The 27447-nt window shown below is 34.1% G+C and overlaps 1 protein-coding gene across 2 annotated transcripts in view; it reads right to left on the reverse strand.

Moving 5' to 3' along the window:
* Positions 1 to 14495: 14495 nt before the first annotated feature.
* Positions 14496 to 27447, reverse strand: part of LOC145266365 (SH2/SH3 adapter protein Nck1-like) — a 255399-nt gene continuing 242447 nt past the window's right edge. For both annotated transcript variants that reach the window (XM_080121987.1, XM_080121988.1), the window contains one exon: positions 14496 to 25843. In XM_080121987.1, the coding sequence (XP_079978113.1) occupies positions 25637 to 25843 (207 nt within the window). In that variant the 3' untranslated portion in view covers positions 14496 to 25636. The remainder of the gene's footprint in view (positions 25844 to 27447) is intronic.

A 27447-nucleotide genomic window follows, 5' to 3' on the forward strand; every position in this document is an offset into this window, starting at 1 on the left:
TTTCATTTCAGATCAGGAGTAAAGATCAAGCCCAGAAGCTTGTCAAAACATGAAGCCTCCCCAAGACAAGTGCTGTTCATTAGCTCCTAAACCTTTTATCAGCGGATTTTGTGTGTTTATCATAGCGGAAAATTCATTTACCGTTCAATTTTTCTTTATCTTTATTCTTGTTTTACAAATGCTCTGAATTATGATTAAAGATTTTCACCCAATTGATTGACACAAAACAAAACAACTGTTAATCCTACCACGAATCCGAAGTTCGAGTAGCGTCTAACATTTTTCTTTTTCAGCTTATTCAAAGGCTTTTAGGTGATGAGTCAAATCCAGTGTCTAGGCACAGTGATGAGTTGCAGAGAGGAAGAAACACTGCTGACATACACACACACACACACACATATATATATTCTTTAAAAAAAAAAAAAAAAAAAAGACTTCAAAGAATCGGTTGATAGTAACAAATAGTGTATTTCATCATTAGTTAAAATTGGTTCAAGACTATTCGGACAAATCCAAACATTATACCGTTAGAAAATTTTCACAAGAACAGCCTTTCTTCAGACTTATTGAATAAAAACACTTTAACAATAAAACAATATGAAAACCATTTCCCTTATAAGGAAAAGAAAACAAGCGAAAATATTTAATCTATATCTCATCCTAGCAAAGAATTTTTTTTAACTAACATTTCTCCATATTTTGGAAAGTACTCGTTTGCTGTAATTGTAAACGTTAATTTCGTTTAAGTGTCCCCGAAAGCTTTTAAATGTGTTAAATTTAAGGGATTTTTAGTTTTCTAGAGGGTGAAAAGTCGATTGTCTGCTCTTGTTGACCCTACATTCCGGACAGTGCCAAGAGGTGTCGCTAGCAGCATATCATTCGAAATGGAAGATGGTATCAAGTAATTTTCCAATAAAATGTGACATATTTGATTTTCTTAAATAAAAAAAACTACTTGAGCAAATTACGTGATTTTTGGAATATGACATGTTCGTGCGGTGATAGGTACATATATGATAAAGATTTTTCTTGAAAAAAAAAAAAAAAAATGTAGATCAGCACCGGGGCTACTACTTGGGATCATGCCTAGGAAAGATTAACAACATGTTGTGTTAGGTGTTGAACCATTATGTTAAACAAAGATGGTGGCAGTAAATCTAATCGGCAAAGAATCAATGCAGTCACGATCTCGAGTGTTGAGTAATTCTTTAGAACAAACATGGCGGCATTAGATCAGCGAAGAATCAATGTAGTCACAATCAGCAGTGATTCAATCTTGTCAAAATGGAAACTGATAGCGAACTGACTCGAATCCAAAATTCGATATTTTTATAATGAGGTCAGAGGCTTCTCATTGGTTGATTGTCCTTATGCATAGTTATAAGGCCTTGTGCCTAATTTGCTCGGTCGGGGAGCAAATAAATAGCCTTATGCATAGTTATAAATAGGATCGTGCAAATTCTTGTGGTCATACCCTCATTATGAATCAAAAACATTTTAACATGTTGGTTTACGTTACATTTAAACTTCTGCATATCAGTACAGTCATGGAAGCAGGTAGCAGGAAGGGAATTCCAAGGTCCAACTGTTTCAAGGAAAAATCTATTAGAGTAGAAAGCTTTCTGACATTCAGGAACATCAGCAGTAAAGGGGTGAGACTTTGTTGCTAATCTGGTTTGTTGGGAGTATGTACGTCAGGGGGGCACAAGTGCAACGAGTTCATCAGAACACATTTCATTAAAACATTTGTTAAATAGGCACAGAGATGCAACACTGTGGCGATGGGACAGGGGTTGTAGCTTAGTTGACAAAGTGGGATATATTAGATCCCAAACTCTTTTTTTTGGGGACCTTATCCAAGAGGGAGAGACTAGTGGTAGATGCACCAGCCAAGATGTGCCAACAATACTCCATGCATGGGCGAATGGTGTCTTTGTAAAAGGTACAGGATACTCTCAGGCGTGAGTAGTTTTCTAGCTCGATAGAGGGAACCTACCTTCTTTGCGGCAACCTTTGCAATGTCCTCAATGTATTTATTTCAGTTCATATTGCCTGTTAATGTTAGGTCGAGAAGTTTGAAGGGAGGATTCTCAAGTAGTGTTATTTGTCATGGATATCGGTGGTTGAAGAGGCGTTTTGTAATTGTTAAAGGAGAGCAGCTTAGTTTTACTAGCGTTAAATGTTACCATCCATTTGCGGCCACATTTCAATTCAGTCTGGAGGTCATTTTCTAACGATTCTGCAATTGTCTGAGATTTGTGTACATCCGTTCTTCTTTCTTGCTGGTTAACATGTTTTGCAGGTTTCAATTTTTCAAAGACATGGGAAAGGTTTAGTATCAGATCATCAAGTGTCGTTTCCTTTCATTGTGAGAAATTTGGGAGGGAGTACTTTGAGGAGTCAAAGATGGGAGTTTAAGGTAAACTGCTGGGCAAGCAATTCATCCCTTATCCATTGTTTGATTATCGATTTTTCGACACACTATTTATACAGGATGGAACGATAAATTTGTCGCCCTAAAAATAAACAGCACTACAGCTTTATTTTAAAACTTTTATTGAAAAAAATCAATTCAGGTAACTTGATGATGTAGTAGACCTGGCATCTATTCAATGTAGCCACCTTCAGCCTCAACCATTGCCTTGAAACGGGTCCTGAACTAGGAGCATGCCTTTTCCACAAGTGGTGGCGGAAGCTTAGTAAATACTTAGTGGATGGCTGTGATCAAGCTGGCTTTGGTGTTGTGGAGGTCATGTTGGTGATATTCTCCGCATATGACCCAACAAAGTAGTCCAGCAGGTTCAGGTCAGGGGAGTAGGGAGGCCAGTGAGAGAAGGGTACACAGCCATAGCACTCTTTCTGAAGCCTGGGTCTCTTTGGACTTGTGGGCTGGTGCCGAGTACTGCTGCCAAACCCAGAGTCTGCCAGCGGCCACCTGATTGCACCAGGAGATCTCCACACCCTTCAGCACATCCAGGTACACTTTGTTGTTGACTTTCAAGCCGACTTCGAAGATGTGAGGTGGCATGATGTGGCCCTCACTTGAAACCACAAAATCTGTTCTGTAACTTTTTTTACTCATATCATGTTTAGTGTTTGTGCAAAATTTAAAAAAATGTCCAAGGCATAGTTATTGAGAAAAGTGCGGACAGATGAACAGACAAGGGTGAATTTACAGGTCCGCCCTCCTTTTGTCGGCGGACCCACAATATTCCAATTTGTCATTAAGCTGTCTGACAATTTTAAAATGATTAAATGGATTGGCAAGCGTCAATTAAAAGGTGTGAAATCTGTAATTTACTATGTGCATCGAACTTATTTGCAATCAATTGGTCATTGGAAATGGAATTTTTAAAAAAATTTGTCGTTCAACAGAAAAAAACTTTTTGGAGGGCAAAGCAAACTTCCTTACAAACAATTATTTTTCTAACTTATATGCAGAGAAAGGATTTCTTTTAGTTTCAATCTATATATCTATAAAAGTGAACGTGTCAGTGTGTGTGTCTCTGTACATTTCCCTACGCAATAACTCTCAATTTTAAGTCTACAGCCTCGAAATTTGATATACAGGGTACTGAGATTTGGGAAAATCTTTGATCGGTTTTCGGCCAGAAATTTGGCTGTTAAGGGGTCAAAGTCCAACGATTTGACCTTTGAAAACTCTACCAAACTCCTCCGACAATTTTGGGTCTAAACACTTGAAATTTTAGATATAGGTTCCTTGGACATGGATCTAACTTAATAACTTGATTTGAGCCCAGAACAATAAATTTTAAGGGGTCATAATAGGGGTCAAAGGTAAAAAATTTACCGCTTTTTTTTTTTTTTTTTTTTGCTCAACATACACCTCCAAACACCCGGGCAACGCTGGGCTGAAATGCTAGTTTTTGTATAAAACTCGAACTCAGCGACCATTTTCTTTCTGGGGCCGCTATGTTTACACATTATTAGGAACTCATAAGTTTCTGAATACATTAGTGATTTGAATTCACAAAAAACTTTCATGAGCAATCTCCCCTAGGGTTCACCGTTTTTTTTAGTGTATCCTTTACAATAGAAAGAAAAATTATTTGTTGAACAAAGGCATTTTATCAATTTTATCTTCTTTTTTAATTTAAATGTTTATTCATTCAAAAAATTTTTTTCAAATTTTCGATTGTACGAACTGGCAACTCTAAAAACAATTTTTTTGTTTCTGCATTGTTGCGCAGAAACATATTTTTAATTTGATTGACTTCACTCTTTTTTCTTCTCTGCAACATTTCTCACACACAAATGTGATGTTGCTAGTCTCAGTCTTTTTTTTACAAATACTATTATAGCATGTGTTCTTCTGAATTATCTGATCTATGCTCTGCTTTTTTGTTCCAGCTCGTTTGACTCATTGGTCTAGTGGTCCCCATAAATTCTGTTTTAATACCTCATTGTAATACAGCTTTCTATTCCAGTAGCCTCTTTCCAAGGACTGCAAATCTGGAACTCTCTTCCTGCTCACTGTTTTCCTTCTACCTACAGCATTGGTATTTTTAGTCGCGTGCAAGCGACTCTATAAGTCACTCTGTCGGTCCGTCTGTCGGTAACACTTTTGTGCTTGGTCTTTTTGGTCTGTTGTTAATAGATGCTGTTCTTAGCTTTTTAAGCTTTTCTTGGCCTTTTGGCCAAGATCAATGTGTAGAATCTATAAAAAAAGGTTTTAAAAATTGGGTACTAAGTAGGACGTCTCCAAGTACGAAAGGGTGAATGCGGTATTATGGTGAAAGAAGGTTCTAGCTAAGAGAAAATTTTGTTTAGTTCTGGAGTGACAAGGATGACCAACGACCCCCATTTTCCCCCCTTTGGGTTGGCCTTGTGCCTAAGTTTTTTGTTCATGTTCATTTTTTGCCTGAATAAAAGATTTAATATCTCAAAGTGTATCTGTTCCGGCAGATACTGCAAGCAAAGACCATATGTGGGGGAAACCCCACATATAAGACCTTGGTCAATGTAGGGGCAACCCTTCATACTAATTGTCACTATCCAGCTCCCCTACTCCCCGGGGAGTTGGTCCCCATTTCCCCTTCACTCCTTACATTAAAAATCGGCCTTGTGCCTAATTTGCTCGGTGGGGGGGCAAATAAATATTCTCCTCTTGGCCTTTTGCCCAAGATCAAAGTGTAGTATCTTCTTACTACATGCTGTACTTATTGTGATATAAAGTGGGGGATCACTTTTCTGTATTAATTTAATGTAAAATGATCACCCACTTGACAACCAGTCAGTCTCAAAGCCATTCAAGTCATTCTCCAGATTATTCAAGGTGTTTTTGAAGGATTCCAGTTATTTTTAAGCATTCAAGTCATTCTTAAGTTCATTGAATTCATCCTTAAGTTCATTAAAGTCATTCTAAGTCATTTACTTTTTATTTATTTAAGTCATTTCAGCCCATTTTTCGGTCATTTTAGTTTATCTTTAAGAATTTCATATCAATCCTACATTCACGTATTCATTCATTACACGAGAGCACGCGACCTAATGGCTATCGGCCTTGTTAAAACTAGGGTCAATCAATCTCTTGCTTTTGCAATAATCAGCTTTCGTTCTTTTAGCTCCTTACAACAAGTGACTTCATACCTTGTCTAAAGCAATTTCGATAAAAAAAAAAAAAGAAAAAAAGAAAGGAAAAAAATATTTGCAACAAATAACTTTTACCAAACAAAAGTTAACTTAATACGTAGGTCAGTTTTGGAACTTTTTCTTAAGTGTATTTTTTTTTTTAAATTTTACCTCATAAATAATGCTGAAAATTGAGTTTTCTATACATCTAAAAAGGTGAGACTGTGTGTGTGTGTGTGTGTGTGTGTGTGTGTGTGTGAAGACACTTCTCAACCTATATACTCAACAAATTTTTGTATCTACAGACTTCAAATTTTTTGCTGTATCTAATCGTTTAAATTACAATTGTTTTCAAACAATTATGTCTTCTTTTCAGAACATTGAATGCAAGATGAAAAGAAAGCAAATTCGCACAATTTTTTTATTTCAATTCAAGCTAGGCCGAAAAGCTGCTGAAACAGCTCGTGATATCAACGAAGCGTTTGACCTCATAAACCAGTACTGAATGCACAACATAATGGTGGTTCAAGAAATTTTGTGGCAGTGACAAGGGTTTGGAAATGATGAGCATAGTGGTCGGCCATCGGATGTTGACAACGATCAATTAAGAGCCTTAGTCGAAGCTAATCGATGCACAACTGTTTGAGAACTTGCTTCTGAATTAGATGTAATGTATACAACGATTTCCAACCGCGTGATAGAGATTGGAAACGCAAACAAAAATTGATAAATGGGTGCCTCATGAATTGAATGACAACCAAAACATATGTTGCTATAAAGTGTCATCTTCCTTTCTTTTACGCAACAAGAACGACCCGTTTTTCAACTGGGTTGTGACTTGCAATGAAAAGTGGGTTCTTTACAACAACCAATGCTCAACTCGTTTGTTAGATGCCTACAAAGCTCCACGGCACTTCCCGAAGCCAAAGTTGCACCAAAAGAAGGTCATGCTGACTGTTTGGTCGTCTGCAACCAGTCTCATCCATTACAGATTTTTTGAATGCAGGCAAAACCATTACGGCAGTGAAGTACAGTCAACAAATGGATAAAATGCAACAACACCCAGTACTAGTCAACAGAAAAGTCCCATTTCTCCTCAACAAGAATGCTCAACCATACATTGCTAAACCAACAATGCAGAAGTTGAACGAATTGGGCTACAAAACTCTGTCTCATTCGCCATACCCTCCAAACTTCTCATCTACCGATTATCACTTTTTCAAACATCTTGACAACTTTCTGCATGATAAATGCTTCAAAAACCTAAGCAATATCGAAAACGCCTTCAGCGACTTTGTCATCAGAATGTAAGATTTTAACGCTACTGGCATAAACACACTTGTTTTGTGTTGGCAAAAATGTGTTGATTCTGATAGTACTTATTTCAATCAATAAATTTTTGTTTGAGCTGAGATATGTTCATCTGAATATAAAAACCGCAAGAGCTTGCTTGTCAACCTGATAATTTCATTTTTAGATTTAAAAACACAATAGATGAACAATGCATCCGTAAAATATGCACAAAAATTATATCACCGATTTTATGGTGAGTTTTAAGGTCCCTAAGGAACTGTTTTGTTTCTAAAAAATCTCCCATCTGTTGAATACAATACCACGGAATTGCTTCCTGCGTACTAAGAATTGGTTATCATCACATCTAAATCGTCCCCTTAAGTAATCAAATTTCGCTAGTTCCACCCGTTGGTTCCAAACATCTCATAATATTGCTCATCATCGAACTAATAATCCTCGATTGATTTTTGGCATTGATAAGAGTTGACTGTTTTAGTTAAAATAAAAAAAAAATTTTTTTTTTTTTTTAAATGTTCCCCTGCAATTTTGACTAATTTGGTATATTTTGCAAGTTTGACGGAGAGTTATCTCCCTTGCACCAGATCAAACTTATCTCCCTTTTAGCATGAAAAAGTTGTTTCGCTGACGTTGAAGAAACCATAACCAGAGGTATGAGATAATCCATAAGATATTTCGCGGCAATTTGGAAACTTAACTCGTTGTTATAAGGGAGGTAACTATTTTACTAAAGTATTTTTTTTTTAAAGAAATATCAGTTTTTCTTAAAATTACTCGAATATTTCCTTCCAGAAAAATTACAGTACTGTCGCATTTTTCATTTAATTTTTATTATAAAACTTTGTTACTTTTCCAACTACTTTATTTAATGTAAGTCGTTTTTCTTACAATTCTTAGTAAAATAGAGTTACCTCCCTTAGACCAATGAGTTAAGATCACCAAATTAAATTTTTTTTCTTCGTTATAATTACTTCTTTGAAGTTTCCATTAATTTTTAATGTAATTTATTCAATTTTAATTAATTTTTCTTGTTAGTTTGATTGCTCTAATATATATTGGACTTTTTTATTATCTCGATGGATTCTAATATAAAGATAATCTTTATAACTTATATAATTATATATTCTTTTTCTGAAAGCGTCAGTCAATCCAAACGAAACCGGTAAATCAATGGTCTTTAATGATAACTTCCTGTGTCTAATTTATTTTTCCTTTGTCTTTTTCACAAGCATACACGTTCCAAAAGTAATGCATTTTATTTGTTTATTTTATTTTTTTTTTTATTCCGCTCGAATGGATCAGAGGAGATTGCAAATTGCACTATTATGATGACTGAACTTACACATTTTTTTTTTTTTTTTTTTTTTTTTATTACATTTTCACCCCAAACAAGGCAAATTGCCACTTTGGTGTAGGGGGCTACTATCAGGGGCAACAACTACTGGGGTACTATGTAGGGATTTGGGCAGCAAGGTGTCGGTTCACGTTACACTTGAACTTCTGCATGTCAGTACTGTTGGGGAAGCAGGGACCTGGAATGGAATTCCAGAGTCTTGCGGTTCTGGGGAAGAAACCATTCATGAACTGAAAGTTTCATCTCTCTCTGTTGAAGATATTGACAGTGTGAGATTCTTCAGAAAGCAACTCCTGTCATGGACATGCGTTAGAAGCAGAGATGCACCATTAACTTCTTTCATGAAGATAAAAATAAAACTGATCAACATCACCGGCGCCTGTTGAACATTTAAGAAACCTATACAGTTAATGTTAACACAGGAGATGGGTTCGTTGATTTCTCTTTGTTTCATTTTTCAGAGATCAAAGGGGAGGAGGCCCTTCCTGGGGTTAACACTTGATCTCTATACGAGATACATAGTGGATTGATTTTGTAAATTTGAAACGCCACGTTAATGAAGTAGGTCAAGCATAAAGTCAGATCTTCAGTTGAAAATCCAGCACTTAGCAGAATCTGGTTTACTAAAAAACAAAATCTGTTTAAGCAGCCTTATACACATTCCTTGCCCGTGTTAAAATAGCCCCTAGTTAAAAAAAAAAAAAGAAAAAAAAAAATTTTTTTAAAAACATCTGCTAACATTTCACTATAATAGCTCAGGGAGAATTCCATTCTGAACGGGAATTCGGATGAATTCAGTTTTAAAGATTCCAGAAAATAAGCAAAATAAAAGAGACAACCACACCGGTTGATGTTCGATACACATGCCATTTAAACAAATAGATAAAGAAACAGAGTTGTTTGGTTTTCCGTCACAAGGTTGATTTTTAATATTGGAAAAGACTAGCAGAGTACCTAGCATTGCCCAGTCGTAAAATACACTTAAATATATTTTAATTTATGCAGATTTTGTATTTATTAATATACAGCTATATATTATTATATTGTACCCAATATATAGTAATGTTTTCAAAAGTAAAAAAAAAAAAAATTGATTTGACTGCCATCAGCTAGAATCGAAACCAAAACACAGCGCTTCAGCCTTAGTCATTACTATTCGAGTTATCGACAGATGGATGAAAAATAGTTAAAAATGAACGGACTTTAATGAATAAACATATGTATTTACACAGGCATATAAAGAATACGTTTAGTCGACTTATGCCGGCAAAGTTCCAGTCTTTTTCAATTTTGACCGCTTGGCAGGCAATTATTTTTACCGGCTGAAACCCATAAGTGAACAGTCCACAAAAATGTATATTTGACTTGACTTGTGTCTGCATCCCTGTTTCTCAAAGTAAATACAGTTCAAAAAAAAAAAAAAAATTGAGTTTTATAATATTGATTAATTTTTTTCCTGGGGTACTTGAAACCAATTGATCCAAGAATTCTAACCAATCCAATCCATTTCAACTGAAGCACTCTATCAAAATTTTGCTAATCAGTTTCACACATTTTGGAAAAGTTTGACATCAATCTTTATTTCAAAGATAATCTTTTCATATTGACAGTCTTGTTTGTCCAAGAAATAATATATTTTTCTTACCCCCCCCCCTTTTCTTTTTAAAACAAGTCAGATGAAACAATGTCTTCGACAAATTATAAAATTTTTCAACAACACATTTTATTCATTATTATTTGGATTCTTTGGACTAGCGTTCTCATCTTAAAGATTATTTGCACCACGTTTCGGTTGATGTAACCCACTCAACTTTCTTTATCTTGTCAAACTCTGGAATTTTTCTGCTGAACTTGACACAGTGGATAGAGTACTCTGTGAAATTCAGTTGTAAGAGTTACATTCCTGGAGATTGAAGATTCAATCCTTAGTGCGGGCAAACCAAAAATACAATTGCAAATTACTTAGGACTTCTACCCAGTCATGGCTGACAGAAGGAGAACATGCTATCACCATAGATTATAAAAAAAGGGGTTCTGCTCGAAATTCCATACAGATTCCAGAGTTCGATGAAAAGATTTCCAGAGTTCGACAAAAAGATTTTCACAATTCGACAGAAAGATACACTTGAAGGACAGATCTTGCATCAACTGAAACATTGTGCGAATAACACTTAAGATGAAAACAATAATTAGAAGATTCATAATACGAATAATCAATCCTTATTTAAACAAATGAAGCATGCATGGTCCCCCGTGAGAGAACAGTGAACGAGACATTTAGCCCCCAAAGTTCCCAGGGGATGTCAAATCCTGGTGAAAATGAACAAACGGTGCAGTTTTAGGCCTTAACATATGTAAATTTGAGTTCTGCACCATGCAAAGAAAATAAATGACTAAGTCCATCATTTATCCCTCTCCCTCATTTAGCCCTAAAAGTCCCCAAAGTCTTAACATATTTAAATTCGAGTTCAGCACCATGCAAAACTGCTAAATAAACACACACACAAAATTTTGGACAAATATGGTAAAATAGTCCCCAAAATAATGTGTTTTTATTAACCTTAAAAAAGCCCCTGGAGCACACCCAAGAGTTATCGCGAAGTATAGACAAACAAAATTATATAGAAATCAGTTAGTTTTTTTTCTTTCTTTTCTTAATCAGTTGTTTCTTTTCAAAATGTCTTATAAAAATCCAAGCCATCAATTTTTTTTTTAATAAGCACAAAAGTGTCAATTTTAGCCATTTTAACCCGAAAGGCACCCCTAGGTGCTCGCCTGTGGAACTCTATTCCGTTTACCTGCTTTCCAGCTGACTACAATCTGATTGTCTTCAAGTCCAATGTGAACAAATTCTTACTGAACCGTCCCCTTAAGTAATCTAAGTTACAAAATTCCCACTAATGTTTACTATGCTAAAATCACAATCACTAATGTATACCCATTAATCCTTATCCTCGAGTGGCCTCTGGGCCTTGATAAGTGGTGATCTCCATGTAAAGAAAAAAAAAGTGTATTTTATGACTGGCCTGCTAGTTATTAACTAAAATAACAAAACAATAGTTAATACTGTTTTCATTAATCCGAATATACTAACTAGTTTTATATATGTTTGTATTCGTGTCAACCTTTCTTTTTCCTTTTTTTTCTTTTTCCTTTTTTTTTCTTTTTCCTTTTTTTCTTTTTCCTTTTTTTCCTTTTTTAGTTAAAAATAAAATTTGTTACATTCCTAAATTTTGGGTCCCCCAACAAAAGGTGGGTGGACCTGTAAATTCACCCTTGTCCGTTTGTCCATTCGCACTTTTCTCAATAACTACGCCTTGGAATTTGTTGACATTTTGCACAAACATTAAACATGATATGAGTAAGAAGTAACAGAACGGATATATGTGTTCCATTTCAGATCGGGAGTAAAGATCAAGCCCAGAAGCTTGTCAAACATGAAGCCTCCCCAAGACGAGAGCCATTAATTTCGATTGATGGCAGCTGGGCAACAGAGCGTTGATGATGTAAGGATAGAAGCTTGGTTTTAGATGCATTAAAAGTAACCAGCCACTTAAATATGATACTTTGATTAACGCATATTTTGTCTTTATTATATTGGACCCAATATATAGTAATGATTTTTAAAAAAAAAAAAAACCTACATTGACCAAGGTCTTATATGTGGGGTTTCCCCCACATATGGTCTTTGCTTGCAGTATCTGCCGGAACAGATACTACACTTTGATGTATTTATTTGCTTCCCCACTGAGCAAATTAGGCACAAGGCCGATTTTTAAAGTGAGGAGTGAAGGGAAAATGGGAACCAACTCCCCGGGGAGCTGGATAGTGACAATTGGTATGAAGGGTTGCCCTACATTGACCAAGGTCTTATATGTGGGGTTTCCCCCACATATGGTCTTTGCTTGCAGTATCTGCCAGAACAGATGGTATTTATTTGCTCCCCCACTGAGCAAATTAGGCACAAGGCCAATTTTTAATGTGAGGAGTGGAGGGAGGGGGAAGGGAAAAAGGGGAACAGCTCCCTAGAGGTGGGAAATGGGAGCTGGTTAAAGGTCAGGCATGTGGGGTTGCCCCCACATCTGGTCTTTGCTAGTCATAGCTTGCAGCATCTGCCGGAACAGATGCTACACTTTGATCCCGGCCCGAAGGCCAAGTTATCCAACATGATATTAATGGTGTGACTTAAAGGTCAATCTGTGAACCCTCATTATTCTTGATATTCATAAATGATATTTTCAATACAATTGTGTCCGAGATGAGTATATTTGCTGATTCGAATGTACAGATATCCAAATTATTGGCAGAAACCCTACAAAATGACCTTCAGTTTTTAATGGAATGGGGTCGTAAATGGACAATAATTAATTTAAGTTAAAAAGAAATTGTATTTCTAACATTTTTAAACAATTTTGATTAAAATAAATAAATAAAACATTTTTCTGACAACTAATTCAAACATAACTAGATCCTTTGTTTTTCTAGTTTATTCATGATTCAAAAATAACTGAAATAATTTATTAAAAAGGCATTTATTTTAATGAGAGCAGAAAGTAAATCTTGGATTTACGCAGCCGTGTTAACTCTTGCTTTCTTTATTTTGTCCTTTAGTCCTCGCAAAATTTGGCTAAAATTAAACGATAAGCGAATATCCTAAAACTTTATTTTAAGTTTTATAAGGAGACCCACAATTAGAGCAGCCTTTGGGGAGGGTCATCGGTCATGTTTCTAACAAAAAGGAAAAAAATTACTATTTTCTGGGTCGGAATTTATTCCATCTAACACTTTTCATTGGATAGTTTTTGATCTTTAAGTACTATTTTTTTAAGCTACTTACATCAAGTGGCTTCATGCCTTGTCTAGAGCAATTTCCATTAAAATAAAAAAAATCAGTTCATACATTTGAATTCCTTGATTCAAATAATCTCGTAGAGTTTTTTTTTTATATGTATTTTGTAAAAGTTTCATGTCATGAATTTTTTAGTAAAAAAACAAAAAAAAAAAAAGTGTTGTTGAAAAACTCAATTTGTCAAAGATATTTTTCGCCTGACATTAAAAAAAATGCTTTTCTTAAACCTATAGGGCCTGAACATATAAATACTTATTAATGCATATTAATAAAAATTCTGAAATTTGAAATTATAGATTTTATTGGATCAAGAATCATGAATCTGAACAAACAAAGTGAATTCATTTAAAAACTTGAAAGGTATGAACTCTGCCATATCTGTCCCCCCTTGGGCTCTAATCTTCCTGATTAGGATTGTTCCATATATGGCACGGGTGGCGCTAGAAGGTTAAATAAACAAAGCTGTGAATATGAGAAAAAAAAAAAAAAAAGACTTTACAAAAAATATAAAACTAACACATCATATAATACGAAACCTCAGCTGAAATAAATTTGATGGATTAGGATTAATTTTTCTAGGAGCAATGAGAGTTAATTCTTAACAACCAAAAAAAATTTCTGTTGACCGACTGCATATCCTGCCACCAATAAAAGATCCCAAATACTAGATCTCTCGGCCTCTTATAGGGATAACCTTGATTCAAATAAAATAAGAAACAAGAAAACGAATGGATGTGATTTTTGAAAATATCTGCATCGTTTTCTTAATGCTAAGAAAACGGTCAGCATCATTACTGTCTTCATCTTTCTGATAACAAACTTCGGCACTTGTACAGTTTAATCAAGACATTAAAAAATGAAAATATCGAAAAACGTTATATTGTACGTATCCGTTTTGGACTGAATATCTCCGAAAAAAAATTTCACTTAATTTGATCGAGTAGTTTTTTTTTTGTTTTTTTTAGAGCAGAAAAAAATGTTTTTGTGAGAGCGCGTTGAAGGCAGATATCTTGGAATTTTTCTTAATTTTTGTTTGTAGTTTAGGAGCGCCACGGGAGATAACTCTATGTAAAGCGCTGATACTCCCTCCCCATCTTTAATTCTAGCTTTTCTTCCTAAAAATCGAACCTTTTTGCTCGGTATCATAGCAAATTGTTTTTTTTGTTGTTTGCTGTAAAAAAATAAAAATAAAAAAAAACTATTTGATGAAATTAAGTGAAATTTTTTTTCGGAGAACTTCATTCCATAACGGATACGCACAATTTAAACTTTTTTTTCGATTTTTCATTTTTAAATGTCTGAATTAAACTGTACAAGTACCCAAACTTCTGAAACAAAACAACAAAAAGCAGACAGACAGAACAAGGACGAACCAACATGACAGAATGGTGAAGATGGATTTTGTAAATGGTAGGCATTTTCTTTTATTTGCAGAAACCAGAAAGCATGAGGCAAGTTGTGACAAGATGCAGAGAAGACGAAGAAGAACCTGTTCCTTTCGTTTGGGGTGGGATTGGAGGGTGGGGTCAGACGGTGGAGCAGGCTAGGAGCGCTAATAAAAATATATATATATATATCAATGAAAATCTAGACACAGCTGAAACTAAACTTTTTTAAGAAACCTTTTTGTTCGATAAACCCACTTACGTATTTTTTTTGTTTTTTTTTTAACCCACGTACACACATACTCACATTTCGGACTTTTTGAGCTAAAATTAAATTAATCTGTTCCAATACTACACTTCATCTGTTTTGTCCTTTGTAAGTGAAGGAGAAATCCTTCTAAAATGAGGCAATTTTTTTTTTTTTTAATTTTTTGTACTTTCACAGGAAATTAGATTTTTTCCTCCCATATTAAAAGCCAACATTGTATCTAACCGATGCAAATACATATACACAGACATGCTCACGCAACCATACAACACACACATACACACACTGACACTTTTAATGTATTCGTGGATTGCAGGTTTTGCATTTCAACTTGGAGGGAAGGGAGTTTTCTGGATCGGATTTAATCCTTAAGAACCCTTCCCACTCCCACTGTATACGGTGAAATGTTGAAAAGTTAGCCCACTGGGATTCACACACTATGGCCCCAAAAAATGCTTGAGCAGCCCCGTCGTCATTTTTTTTTACCTAATATGACATGCCTAGTAAAAAAAAAAAAAATCCAAATTGTACAGGTGCCATCTTTTTTTTGCTCTATTTTATCTAATATTGAGCACTTTTCAACTTATTACTTGTATCACTCCAATCACTTTAAATCGTTTCTAATTAAATCATGGGAGGCCTATTTAATTAAACGATAAGCGAATATATCCTATTACTTTATATTAAGTTTTATAAGGAGCCCCACAATTAGAGCAGCCTTTGGGGAGGGTCACTCTTGTGTGGTGGGGTCCTGAGCTCCAGCCTGTAAGTAAATCCGGTACTGGGGGCAGGGGAGGATAAAAGAAGTTGGGAATGGGGGTAAACAGAAAAAGGATGACAAAGTGTTCCCAACCATTTTCCACAGAATAAAAATCCTTTAACTTTTGTCTATTTCGTTATTTTTTTTTTGTTTTTTTTTTAATTACTTTTTATCTTTAGTTTGTTTGTTTTTCTTAGTTTTTGTGGTGTTGTTGAAGGAAGCAATTTTCAGAAATCCTAAATCTTAGGATTTTCTTTTGATTTGATTTCTTTTACTTCTTTTTCCATTTTAAATTCTGAGAAGAAACCAACCCAGCATTAAAGGAATGAAAAATTTTTTTCCATCTTTTTTATTTTTATTTATTTTTTTTTTTTTTTTAAATTGGTAAGACGGCGGGAAAATTTTCAGACAATGATTTCTTTTAAAAATTTCTTTCTTTTTTTTTTTTTTTTCTTTTAAATCGATTTTCTTTCTTTTGGCAAAAAAATCCTCACGCGTCCAACTTGCAATCCCTTTCAAGATTAACGCACTGATAACAAAAAAATAAAATTTAAAAACATTTGTCGTAACTGGGAAAGAAACTTCTTTTTACGTTTTCATTTTTAAAAAAAAAAAAAAAAAAAGAAAAAAAAAACACTTAATAATTATCTTATTTCATCAACAGAAGAAAAAAATAACATTGTGTCAGTGTCCATTACACAATGATGATGATGATGCAGTTGTCGTTTTTAAAGACTATGCATTGAAGCAAAATGTACTTTTTGCCTCAGCTGAACTGTGGGTTCTTGGGGGTGGAGGTGGAATTATTTCTTTTGTAATTTAAGTTTGTTTGTTTAAAAAAAAAAAAGGAAGAAGAAAAGAGGCAGTGGTGGGCATTCTGTGCTGAGGACACCATAACCACAGTTGTTGTTGTTGTTAGAGACTGAATATCGAAGCAAAACGCACACTTTTTTTTTTTTTTTTTGTGCCTCGGTTGAACTGTGAATTTCTTATCCGTATTTACCATAGAAATGTGAGATAGGATTAGGGTTAAGATAGACATTGAAAGTTGGGGAGGAGAAAAGATATTGAGCAGAAAGAGAAAAGAGATAGGAGGAGGAGGAGAAATTGGAGGAGGAGGAGGAGGAGGAGGGGATGGAAGGAGGGGGTAAGAGATGGGAGGAGGAGGAGGAGGAGGAGGGTGGGGGGAAGAGATGGGAGGAGGGTGGGGGGAAGAGATGGGAGGAGGGTGGGGGGAAGAGATGGGAGGAGGGTGGGGGGAAGAGATGGGAGGAGGAGGAGGAGGAGGAGGAGGGGAAGAGATGGGAGGAGGAGGAGGGGAAGAGATGGGAGGAGGAGGAGGAGGAGGAGGGGGAAGAGATGGGAGGAGGAGGGGAAGAGATGGGAGGAGGAGGGGAAGAGATGGGAGGAGGAGGGGAAGAGATGGGAGGAGGAGGAGGGGAAGAGAGAAGATATGAGGCAAGAATAAAAAGAGAAACAGCAGGAGGAAAGTGACGAGGAGGAGGAAAGTGAAGCGAAGTGCAGGGGGTAGGAAAGTGAGAGGAGTAGGAAAGTGAAAGGGTGTGGGGGTAGGAGGAGAGAAGGGTGTGGGGGTAGGAGGAGAGAAGGGGGTAGGAGGAAAGTGAAGGTGGGAGGAGGAAAGTGAAGGTGGGAGGAAGAAAGTGAAGGTGGGAGGGGTAGGAGGAAAGTGAAGGGGAGGGGTAGGAGGAAAGTGATGGGGAGGGGTAGGAGGAAGGAGAAAAGTGAAAAGGGTGAGGAGTAGGAGAAAAGTTAAGGGGGAATAATAAAAGGAGAGGGAAAATTTTGCAGAGTTGTTTGTTCTTGACTAACAAACAGCTTAATGGGTCACACCTCATGCCATGAATGTGTAGAAGCTTCTGTTGCAGGTAGAAATTTTGAATGCACGACGAGTTTAAACTCGTAATGCTGCTGCGGTATCAAGACTGATGTTTTGGCTCTGGAGAGAAGAGGAAAGAAAAGAATGAAAAGTAGGGGCAAAGGGATTACAGAGGGAATAAAAGAGAGGAGAAACAGATTGAAAATAAAGGAGAAAAAAAGGAAAGGAGGAAGAGCGATAAAAAAAATTGAGAGAAAGAGTTCTGAAAAAAAAAAAAAATGCATGGTAAAGGGACAGATAAAGAGAAGGGCTACAGAGAGAAAAAACTTTTATAAAAAAGAAAGGACACAGAGAGGAGAGATAGAGAAAATATGGAAGAGGTGGAAAAAAAAAAAATCTATAGCATATTTTTCTTCTCTTTAGAAGCATCCACAGGTGGGGAGAAAAAAAAAAACAAACTTGCAGCCTCATTTTCTTTCCAGATCAGCAGATCAGGGGAGAGGGAAGGGGGGGCAGAGGGGAGCGAGAGGGGTTAGAATCCTCGCTCTCCGTCGACCCATCATCAATGCCTTTATTTTTATCAATTAGTTAATTTTTAAAATTTTTCTTTTAATTTTCAAAATTCATTAGTAATTTAAAAGTTTTTTTTTCTCTAATTAACATAAGATAATTTTTTTTTTTTTTTAAATTTTTGTTTCCGATATATTTTGATTAACAAAACCCCCTGCTTTTTTTTTTTCCATAAATTGCTGTTTTTATTTGTTTATTTGTTTGTTTTTTTTTGTTTTTTTTTTTTTTTGCAGCATGTCTGGGGTGGGGAAAGGGATGCAGATGGAATGACCCCCGCCCGCTCCTGCCAGTTTAATTCCAGGGTTATTTAACCAAGAATTTTTTTTTTTTTTTTTTCCCCCGGCAAAATAAAAATAAATTTTTTTTTTTAAATCTTTCCAAAACTTAAGCCGGTGAAAGAGGGTGGTAAAAAAGGGGAGGAAGGAGGTATCCTCGCTGTTATTTTTGTGTGTGTGTATGAGCATCATTGGGTCAAATCATGTGACAGGCTGAAGTATTGTTTTTGTATTGTTTAGATCAATCAGACAATTGTTTTCATCGCGAGTGTTATCTATCGGAACCAAGTCTCCCACACGCAGATACAAATGGAGGACCTTAAGGTAAACACGATTATCGCCCTTCAACTCTGGTAACACCATGCCTTGCCACCAGGGGGCGATACAGCTATGTTCACTTCCGTTTTGTATATTTCATCCTCTTTTCGCTGAGACTCTCAACAAGTGAAGATGTAACGATGACGCACTCCGGCCTGGCACGGCCAGTCCGCTTTCTGACCTCACCGTCGACCTCTCATCAAAATACAATAACGCAAGTAACATCACTCATAATCTTTTCTTACTGAACGTTTACTATCTATCCTTTACCACGTGTCTTTATTATGCAACCTTTGCTTCTTTCACTTATCCTTACAACATAAGGATGGGATCACCATCTACAATAGCAGGCAACCCTGTTCTCCACATATCTGCACAACATTTCGATCGATGTAACCTTAGACCATCATCAGGTTATAAAAAAAAAAAAAGAGAGAGAGAGAGGGGGGTACTCTGCATTCTAAGATCTAATTGGAAGTAAGTTTACACAAATTATAAAGACAATTTAATTATCAAGGGATCCTAGGGGTATAATTTTTAATTTATGATTGAATTTTTAATCAAATCCATCGACCAATTTTATGCTTAGAAGCATAATATTTACGAAACTAAGAGGTTGCTGGTTTCAGTATGGTTAATCGCATGTTGTGTTTTTTTTAACCAGATGTAATTTTTTTGTTTTTTGTTTTTTTTATATATGTTATCATTATGACTGATAGGAGAAAAAAAAGGGGGTGTGAGCAAAAAAAAAAAAAAACGTGGGGAGAAAAGAAAGAGGGGGGGGAAAGGAGGGAATAAAAAAAATTTTTTAAAATCAAAGTTTTTTTTATAAGTGAGAAGAAAAAACATACGGTAAAGGGGGACAACTCTAGAAAAAAAAAATGAGGTGACTATTTGGGACTATCTCTTTGGGGTATTTCTAATAAAAGAAAGGAGGTGAAGAAAAAATTTTACATTATTTCCAAAGGGAAGAGGGGAGGGTATTAAAAAAAACTAAATGTTTTTTTTATTTTGTATCTTAAATATGAAGTTGTGTTCTTGTTCTTAAAGCTCAACTGGGTTGTTGATATGTGATTAGCCGTAAATTTTCCATGACAAAATATGGCAACTTTTACACCTGAAGAACGTCAAACGTTACATCGACTGAAATGTTGTGCAGATAACACACAAGATAACATTGTCCGATTAATCTAAACAATACCAACATTCATACCTCTTTGCAAAAATTCATAACTGTAACAATTGTTTTGTTTTGTTTTTAGGAGAACGCAACCATAATATTTGTCTTAAAATTTCACTTTTAGCCAAAAATTAATTTCTATTTGTCACTACCTTGAAACTCATTGTCGTATTTTAAAAGTAAACAAAAGTCAGCCATTTTAATCTATGATAACTTAAATTCTAGCCAAAATTACTCTCTAATCAACAGTATCAAGGCTTCAAAATCATTCCAATGTCAAACATTCACAAAATAAATGCTGTAGGACATTCCAATCCTTTACTAACCAAATATCTGGTCAGTCTGATTTTAAAAGTTATTCTTAAATAGCATTTAAGCTGGCAAATCAAATTTTATTTTGTTTAGACAATTTTCATTTGTTATTGTCGCACCATGTTATTGGCTATAAACTAACATACTTAACTACAATTTTTTTTTAATCTGTTCCAGCCATTTGCGAATATGTTGACATTCTTAAATTGATGCATATAAAAAGAAAAATAGGTGCTTCTACAAAAAAAACGAAAAAATATTGAATTTTAAGTAAAACAAATAGTACCTACATAATTGTCAGGTATCAAAAAGTAAAATATCCAAATATTATGAAAAATGATACGGTAGAGAAATAATTATTCATGAAAAAAAAAAAAGAATTTTGTAAATTGACACTTTTCACTTGAGAAATCAAATGAAAATATTTACCTCCCCTGTCAGAAATGTCATAAGTATTTGTATCAGAAATCCACATCACGTAACACAGTGTTGAACAAATCATAACCTTTATTTGAAACTGTTTTTCAGGAATAATTATTTTCCTACCTTATAGTTTTTCATATTTGGATATTTTACTATTTGATACCTGACAATTACGTAGGAACCACTTGTTTTACTTGAAATTTAATGTTTTTTCGTCTTTATAATGTAGAAGTAGCTATTTTTCTTTTTATATGCATCAATTTAAGAATGTCTACATATTCGCAAACTGCAGGAAGAGATTAAAAATAAATTTTTAAAAAAAGTAGTTAAGTATGTTAGTTTATAGCCAATAACATGGTGCAACAATAACAAATGAAAATTGGCTAGTCAAAATAAAATTTGATTTGTCAGTTTAAATACTATTTAAGCATAACTTAAAACCGGGCTGACCTATTTTTATATATTTGATTAGTAAAAATAAAGAACTAGAAATAACTCTTATTTCTTGAATAACGGTTAGCAAAAAGAAGGAAAACTAAGACACTGAAACTAAACAAGAAAATTGAATTTATAGAATATAGAAATATGTACATGAGTTTGAATGTGACGAATCCCGAACAACATCGGGTCGATACAACTAATAATAGATAAAGACAGATGGTCTGACAAAAAAAGTGATTTTGAAGTCTTTCAAACTGTTTACGAGATTGCATCAAGTTAGAATTAAAATTCTCGTACGTTTTTTTTTAATAAACATTTGTTGATATCAAGTCGACCTACTCAGTATTGCTCTAAAATGCAGTGAACGCCTTTTAGTTTTTTTAATTCTTATTCGTACATTTTTAAACTTATGATAGAAAACATCTATTATATTCTTCAATTTAAAACGAGTTATCTCCCTTGTACAATTTTAAGACAGAGACGGGACATGAGAGAGAGAGATCTATCAGATCATTTTTTTTTTTTTTTTTTTATTAAGCCATGATCATAGCTGTTAGCAATAGACAGAAGCTACCTAGCTAATTAGGGAAGACCTAAAACTGAGGAACTTCACGGTAGACAATACAGAACTCTGAAAATGTGATGATGATACATGTTCGTTCAGTTTTGAGGCAGCACATTCAGGACTGCAGAAAAAAAAAAGGCAAAAAGAGATCAGCTGTACATCTCTGCGCAAATACTGGTGTGATTATGCAGCGGGACTAATGTGAATGCATATTATCGCACAATGTATTCTGAAATTATTTAACACTTGCACAACTTTCCAACTGACTACATTATGATCATCTTCGAGTTCAATGTAACCAAGTTCTTGTTCAGCCGCTCCTCTAAATAATCCATTTCTACCCCATTTCCATCACTTACTATTAATATGTTGTTATTTCAGTGACTACCATACTCATTAACCCTTATCTTCTAGTGGTTTTTGCGCCTTGATAAGTGTTGACTCCCATGTCAAAAAAAAAGCTTACTTTTCTTTTAGTTTTATCTATTTATCCAAGATAGAACAGACTACGTGGCAAACCATTCAGCAATTAATAAAAGTTGCATTTGAACTTTCTTCAACTAATAATTTCTAACATGAATTTGTGTTTGAAGACAGAAGTCAAGTATCACAGTCCATTCGTGCTTCTACGCATTGTTTCACACCTTCTAGCGAAGAACTTTTAGTTTTTGATTGTTTGCATATCTTTAAAGTTATAATAGACTAGCATTATCTGGGGCAAGACTAACCTATTTCTATTAAAACTTCAATTTTTCTATTTCTCTCTCTCTCTCTCTCTCTCTCTTTGTCTCATCAACCCCTTTTTTATCCTCTGCACAACCTATTCCTCTTAAGATCAACACACACAACTCTAATGGATTCTTTGAGTAATAAGTTGGCATATATTTTTCAAAATACGACATAATACCATTGAAAAACTGACCCTTCCTGACGAAACCTGGCTCAGTTGACCCCCAGAGAGAGAATGAATACAATTATCTAAATCTTAGATATCATTCATCCAGGTCAATGCCAACAAAGAATATACCAACTTTGTGGGTGTTTGTTTTGCAATTTTTTACTTTTAGCTGGACAAGCAAACACACATACACAGACAACTGCCCTTTATATAATAGAAGATGAAAAGAACTCTTATTATAGTCTTCAATTTACAATGAGTTATCCACCCTTGCTAAATGTTGAGATATAGAGGGTGGGAGGGAGATAGAGGATTAAAATTTATTTTTAAACGCTTTGACTTTGTGGGCAATGTAAACGTTTTTTATCCATTGATTTCGTTACAGTTGCTTAAAACATTGATAGCATTCAAAACCTGCTTAACATTTTACTTTGCAGCTATTTCTTTTTATCTGTTTATCAAGAGCAGAAAAAAGAGAATCTAATATGTTATCACAATGTATTTTGAAATCCTTTTAATTTTCGTTCTTTTTATCTAAAGTACAATGTACTAACACTGACCCAAAATTTATGATTAATAAAAGTTGTATTTGAACTTCGTTTCCCTAACTGGTAATTTCTAATTTGAATCAGCATTTGAAAACAAAAGTCAGGTACTATGGTTCATCTGTGCTCCTAAACCAAAGCAAAATATTGAACCGTGTCCCTGTTGCATTTTCGGACCTAAAATTACTATGTCACCCCTACTTCACAGCTATTCACCCAAAAGCAAAACAAAAAAGTCTTTGCTCATAAATTTCAGAGCAAAGCAAAAAAAAGTTAAAAAGTTAAAAAAGAAAAAAAATCAGGTGATATGAAATAGGGGTACACCCCCCACACTTTCAAGAGACAGGTTAAATACGCAGCCAGGAAGGGGGTTAGTTAATATTTTTCAGCGTCAACCATATACGCAACTAATTCCCTACATCCTTATAATTAAATCATTTTTTTATTATTATTTTGTTTATTTTTTTTATTTATTATTCTACAGAATTCTATAAATTTTCAGATTACTTAAAAAAAAAAAAAATATTTTTTTAAATATTTTTTTTTTCTCCTCCAAATTTTTTATTTGTAGGGGTCGGGAATCATTTTACTTATCTAACTTCAACATAAATCCTCCACCCCCTTCCATCTTAATATTTTAAACTCGAGCTTAGCTAAAACAAGAAAAAAAAATCCAGAATTTCAAGTAGAGTCCAGGGAATCATTTTAAGTTAAATCTATATTGTATTAGTTTGCATTTTCCTAAAAATTAAATGGTAAATTTACAAGAAAACATACACACACACACATATATATATATTTTTTATTACACTTTTTTTGCTTGGTTACACATTTTAATTATCGAATCATATCAACGATTGAACAATGTAACTAAGCAGATAAAATGGTAATAAAAAATATATATTTGCTCTGCAATAGTATTGAGCAATCTCCTCAGGTTTTTACTAATTATCATTTTTTATATATGTATATATGATTCAAGTAATCATCACTATTATCGGTTAAATCTAAAAATTATCTATGCAAAGTGAAGACACTGAAAGTGGACTCTGCTTACCTAAATATGGAATGAAAGTCACTAAACATGAAACGAAAAACGAAACCCTAAGGAACCATTTTTTGTTTTATCATAAAAAATAAAAAGATAAATTTATTTTTTACATTTCTGTAAATATTTGTTTAATATTTAAAATATATTTATATCCAAATATTTTATTTAAAAAAAAAAAAGTAATTTAAACTTTCATAGTTTACATTTCTAGAAATAATTTTCTAAAAATTTAAAATATATTCCGTTTGTTCATTTTAAGAAACTTTTTTTTTTTTTATATATATACAAATGTTTAAAATAAGTTTGTTTAGGTAAGGGAGCCAGTATTTTTAGACAGCCTGATTGAGTAACACTAGGGTCTTATATATATATATATATATATATATATATATTTCAAAATATAAAACTAATGCAAAGAACATAGAATTAGGAATTATCTAAACTATCTGTAATCATCTGTGAGAGTCTAGTTGGTGCAGAAGCGTTAATAAAAAAAAAACTTTCATACATTATTCATGACAAAATTCTGTGAATAAATTTGGGAAGGACAAACATATTTTAAAAAGACACCATTAATAGAAATGTAAAAGTAATAAAAATTTGCAATAGTTTTTTTTCCACCCCCATGATAACACAAATATTAAACAAAAAAAATAAAAATACTATTTATAGAAATGTCAAAAATGAAAGATTATGATAGCAAAAAAAAAAAAAAAAATGTTAAAACTAAAATAGTTTTTTTAAGTAAATTATTTCCATACGGTTTTGTATTTCGTTTCATGCTTACTGGCTTCCACTTCATACTTAGTTAAACCAAGTCCACTTCTGGCGCCTTAACTTTGCGTACTGAATTTTTGGACTTGACCCTGTTTTCACAATAAATTATTTTTAAGTAAATACAGTTGGAAAATTAGTCAAAAACAATTCATGTTACTTTGCTTGCTTAATTGTAACAAATTAGAAAAAAAAGGGTAAGTATTTTAAATTGGCATAGGTATCTGCTCTATGCAAAGTAGCCAGCCAAAGTAAATCTAAACAGATGACGAAAGGAAATGGCTACTTTGCTCAAAACCCATATTTTAAAATACTTATATCTTATTAGTAGGGCTATGACAAGAGAATATTCTTTTCATTATTTTGACTCTCGAGTATATATCAGTTAAAACCTTGTATGTTTTTAGATAGATTGAGGTGATTCTGTTGATTAACTGTGTCAGATATATATATACTCAAGAGTCAAAATAATGAAAAGAATACGCTTTTGTCATAGCACTACTCATTAGTTGTTTTTAAACACAAATCCATCACAAATGGTTAAGTAAAAGTAAAATGAATTGGTTTTATTTTTTTTTTAATAATTTTCCAGCCAGATTTCCTTTAAAATAATTCATGTCAGTACCATAATTCAAGAATTTAGTGTTTAAGAAATATAGTAATGTAAGTATTTTTTTTTTTTAAATAATAAAATAAAACTATTTTTAGAGAGATGAAAAAGTTTTTGTGACATATCAAACATACATAGAAAAATTGAATCCCTATTTAAAAATTAAACTAGTCGATTTTATAATCTGAAAATTTTATACTGATTCGATATTTCAAAATATGACTAACAAAAAAAAAATATCAGAGATATAGAGTAGGGATGTGCTATACATGTTGTCCGCCATTTTTCTTCTCCTCCCTCCTCCTCCTCTTCGTGTCTTTAAAAATCCGCAGGGCAATTAAAAGGCTTGACAAGATAGAGTTTCTCCGCCTCCTGTTTGTAAATCGGATGCTTCTTGTAGTGTTCAATCATGTCATCGAGGGAAGAGAAACTCTGCTGTCCGATCTGAAATACTCCATCATTCACTTGAACTCGAAAGTGCTTGTTCCGGTCAGCGGCTTTTAACACAACAGTGTAATGACCAACCTGGGAGAAGGAAAAAAAAAAGAAAAGAAAAAATGTGTAAGATAAACCAATGCATTAACATTTAACTGAAGGTGTGACTTTACAATAATACCATAACAAATGTTTAAACAAAAAAAAAAAAAAATCAAACAAACTTTTTTAAAAAAGAGAGTTATCTCCCTTACACAGTTCTTATCTTCAGTAACAATTGGGACGTTTTTCGGCGCTTGCTCAAAGAGATGTAGCAGATCGATTTTTTTTTAACACCTTTAAGCAAAAACAACATTTAATTGTCATGTAGAAAATAGTGATATATCCAAAAATTACAAAAATTAATCGAGTAGAAAGCTATTTATGGTTCGAATTTTTACAGAAAATTGCATTTTTTGTAGATATTTTAGAGTAGACCGTGAACCGTGCAGAAACAGTGGACACAACTCGAAGCATGGCGACCATCATGTGTAGTGATATCGAAAGACTTGTTGGTCTGCTGACAAAAGGGGGGTGGACCTGTAAATTCACCCTTGTCTGTTCATCCATCCGCACTTTTCTCAATAACTATGCCTTGGAATTTTTGAAAATTTTGCACAAACATTAAACATGATGAGTAAAAAATAACAGAACGGATTTTCCAGGAAAATTCCGATTGCCCCCATAGGGGTGCCTTCCAGGTTAAAATGGCTACAATTGACACTTTTGTGCTTATTTAAAAAAAAAAAAAAAAAAAAAAAATGACGCTTTGGATTTTTTATAAAACTTTCAGAAAAGTTGTAACTAACTGATTTCTATATAATTTTGTTTGTCTATACTTCACAATAACTCTTGGATGTGCCCCAGGGGCTCTTTTAGAGCTAATAAAAACACTCCATTTTTGGCACTGTTTTACCATATTTGTCCAAAATTTTCTGTGTATGTCTATTTAGTAGTTTTGCATGGTGCTGAACTCAAATTTAAATACGTTAAGGCCTTGAGGACTTTTGGGGCTAAATTGGGGGGTGGGGGGACTTTGTCATTTCTCTTTTTGCATGGTGCAGAACTCAAATTTACACATGTTAAGGTCTAAAACTGAACCGTTTATGCTGAACTCAGTCATTTTTTTTATGCTTCGTTCCTTGTGCACTCATAGGGGACCATACATGCTTCACTTGTTTTTACTAAAAACACAATAGCACTTGTTCTAGATGAATTTTCGTAGTTTTTGGATATATTACTATTTTCGACATGTCAATTAAGTACAGGGTGAAACGATAAAATTGTCGCCCTAGAAAAGACGACATGATTCCATTTCCATTTTATAAAAACTGGTTTTCTTTGTTTTTTTTGTTGTTGCAGACCATCTACTAGTTGGCCAGTTGTGTACAAATCCCAAGAGGGATAGGAGCCTCCTACCATGGCTGAAAATAACACAATGTTCTACGAGCAAGATTGGAGATGCGCCACTGTGCAACTCATGCTCTCTACCGATCTAACTTATGATAACAGGACCATTGCCAGCACCCTCAAAATGCATTGCTGGATTGCCATGAATAACAGGGAAGTTCCTAGCCACGGTTATGGTCTTTGGTGTGGTTTCAAGTGAGGGCCACATCATGCCACCTCACATCTTCAAAGTCGGCTTGAAAGTC

Source organism: Euprymna scolopes, chromosome 41 (assembly GCF_053919585.1).
Source record: "Euprymna scolopes isolate OS-2025 chromosome 41, ASM5391958v1, whole genome shotgun sequence".
Taxonomy (NCBI): domain Eukaryota; kingdom Metazoa; phylum Mollusca; class Cephalopoda; order Sepiida; family Sepiolidae; genus Euprymna; species Euprymna scolopes.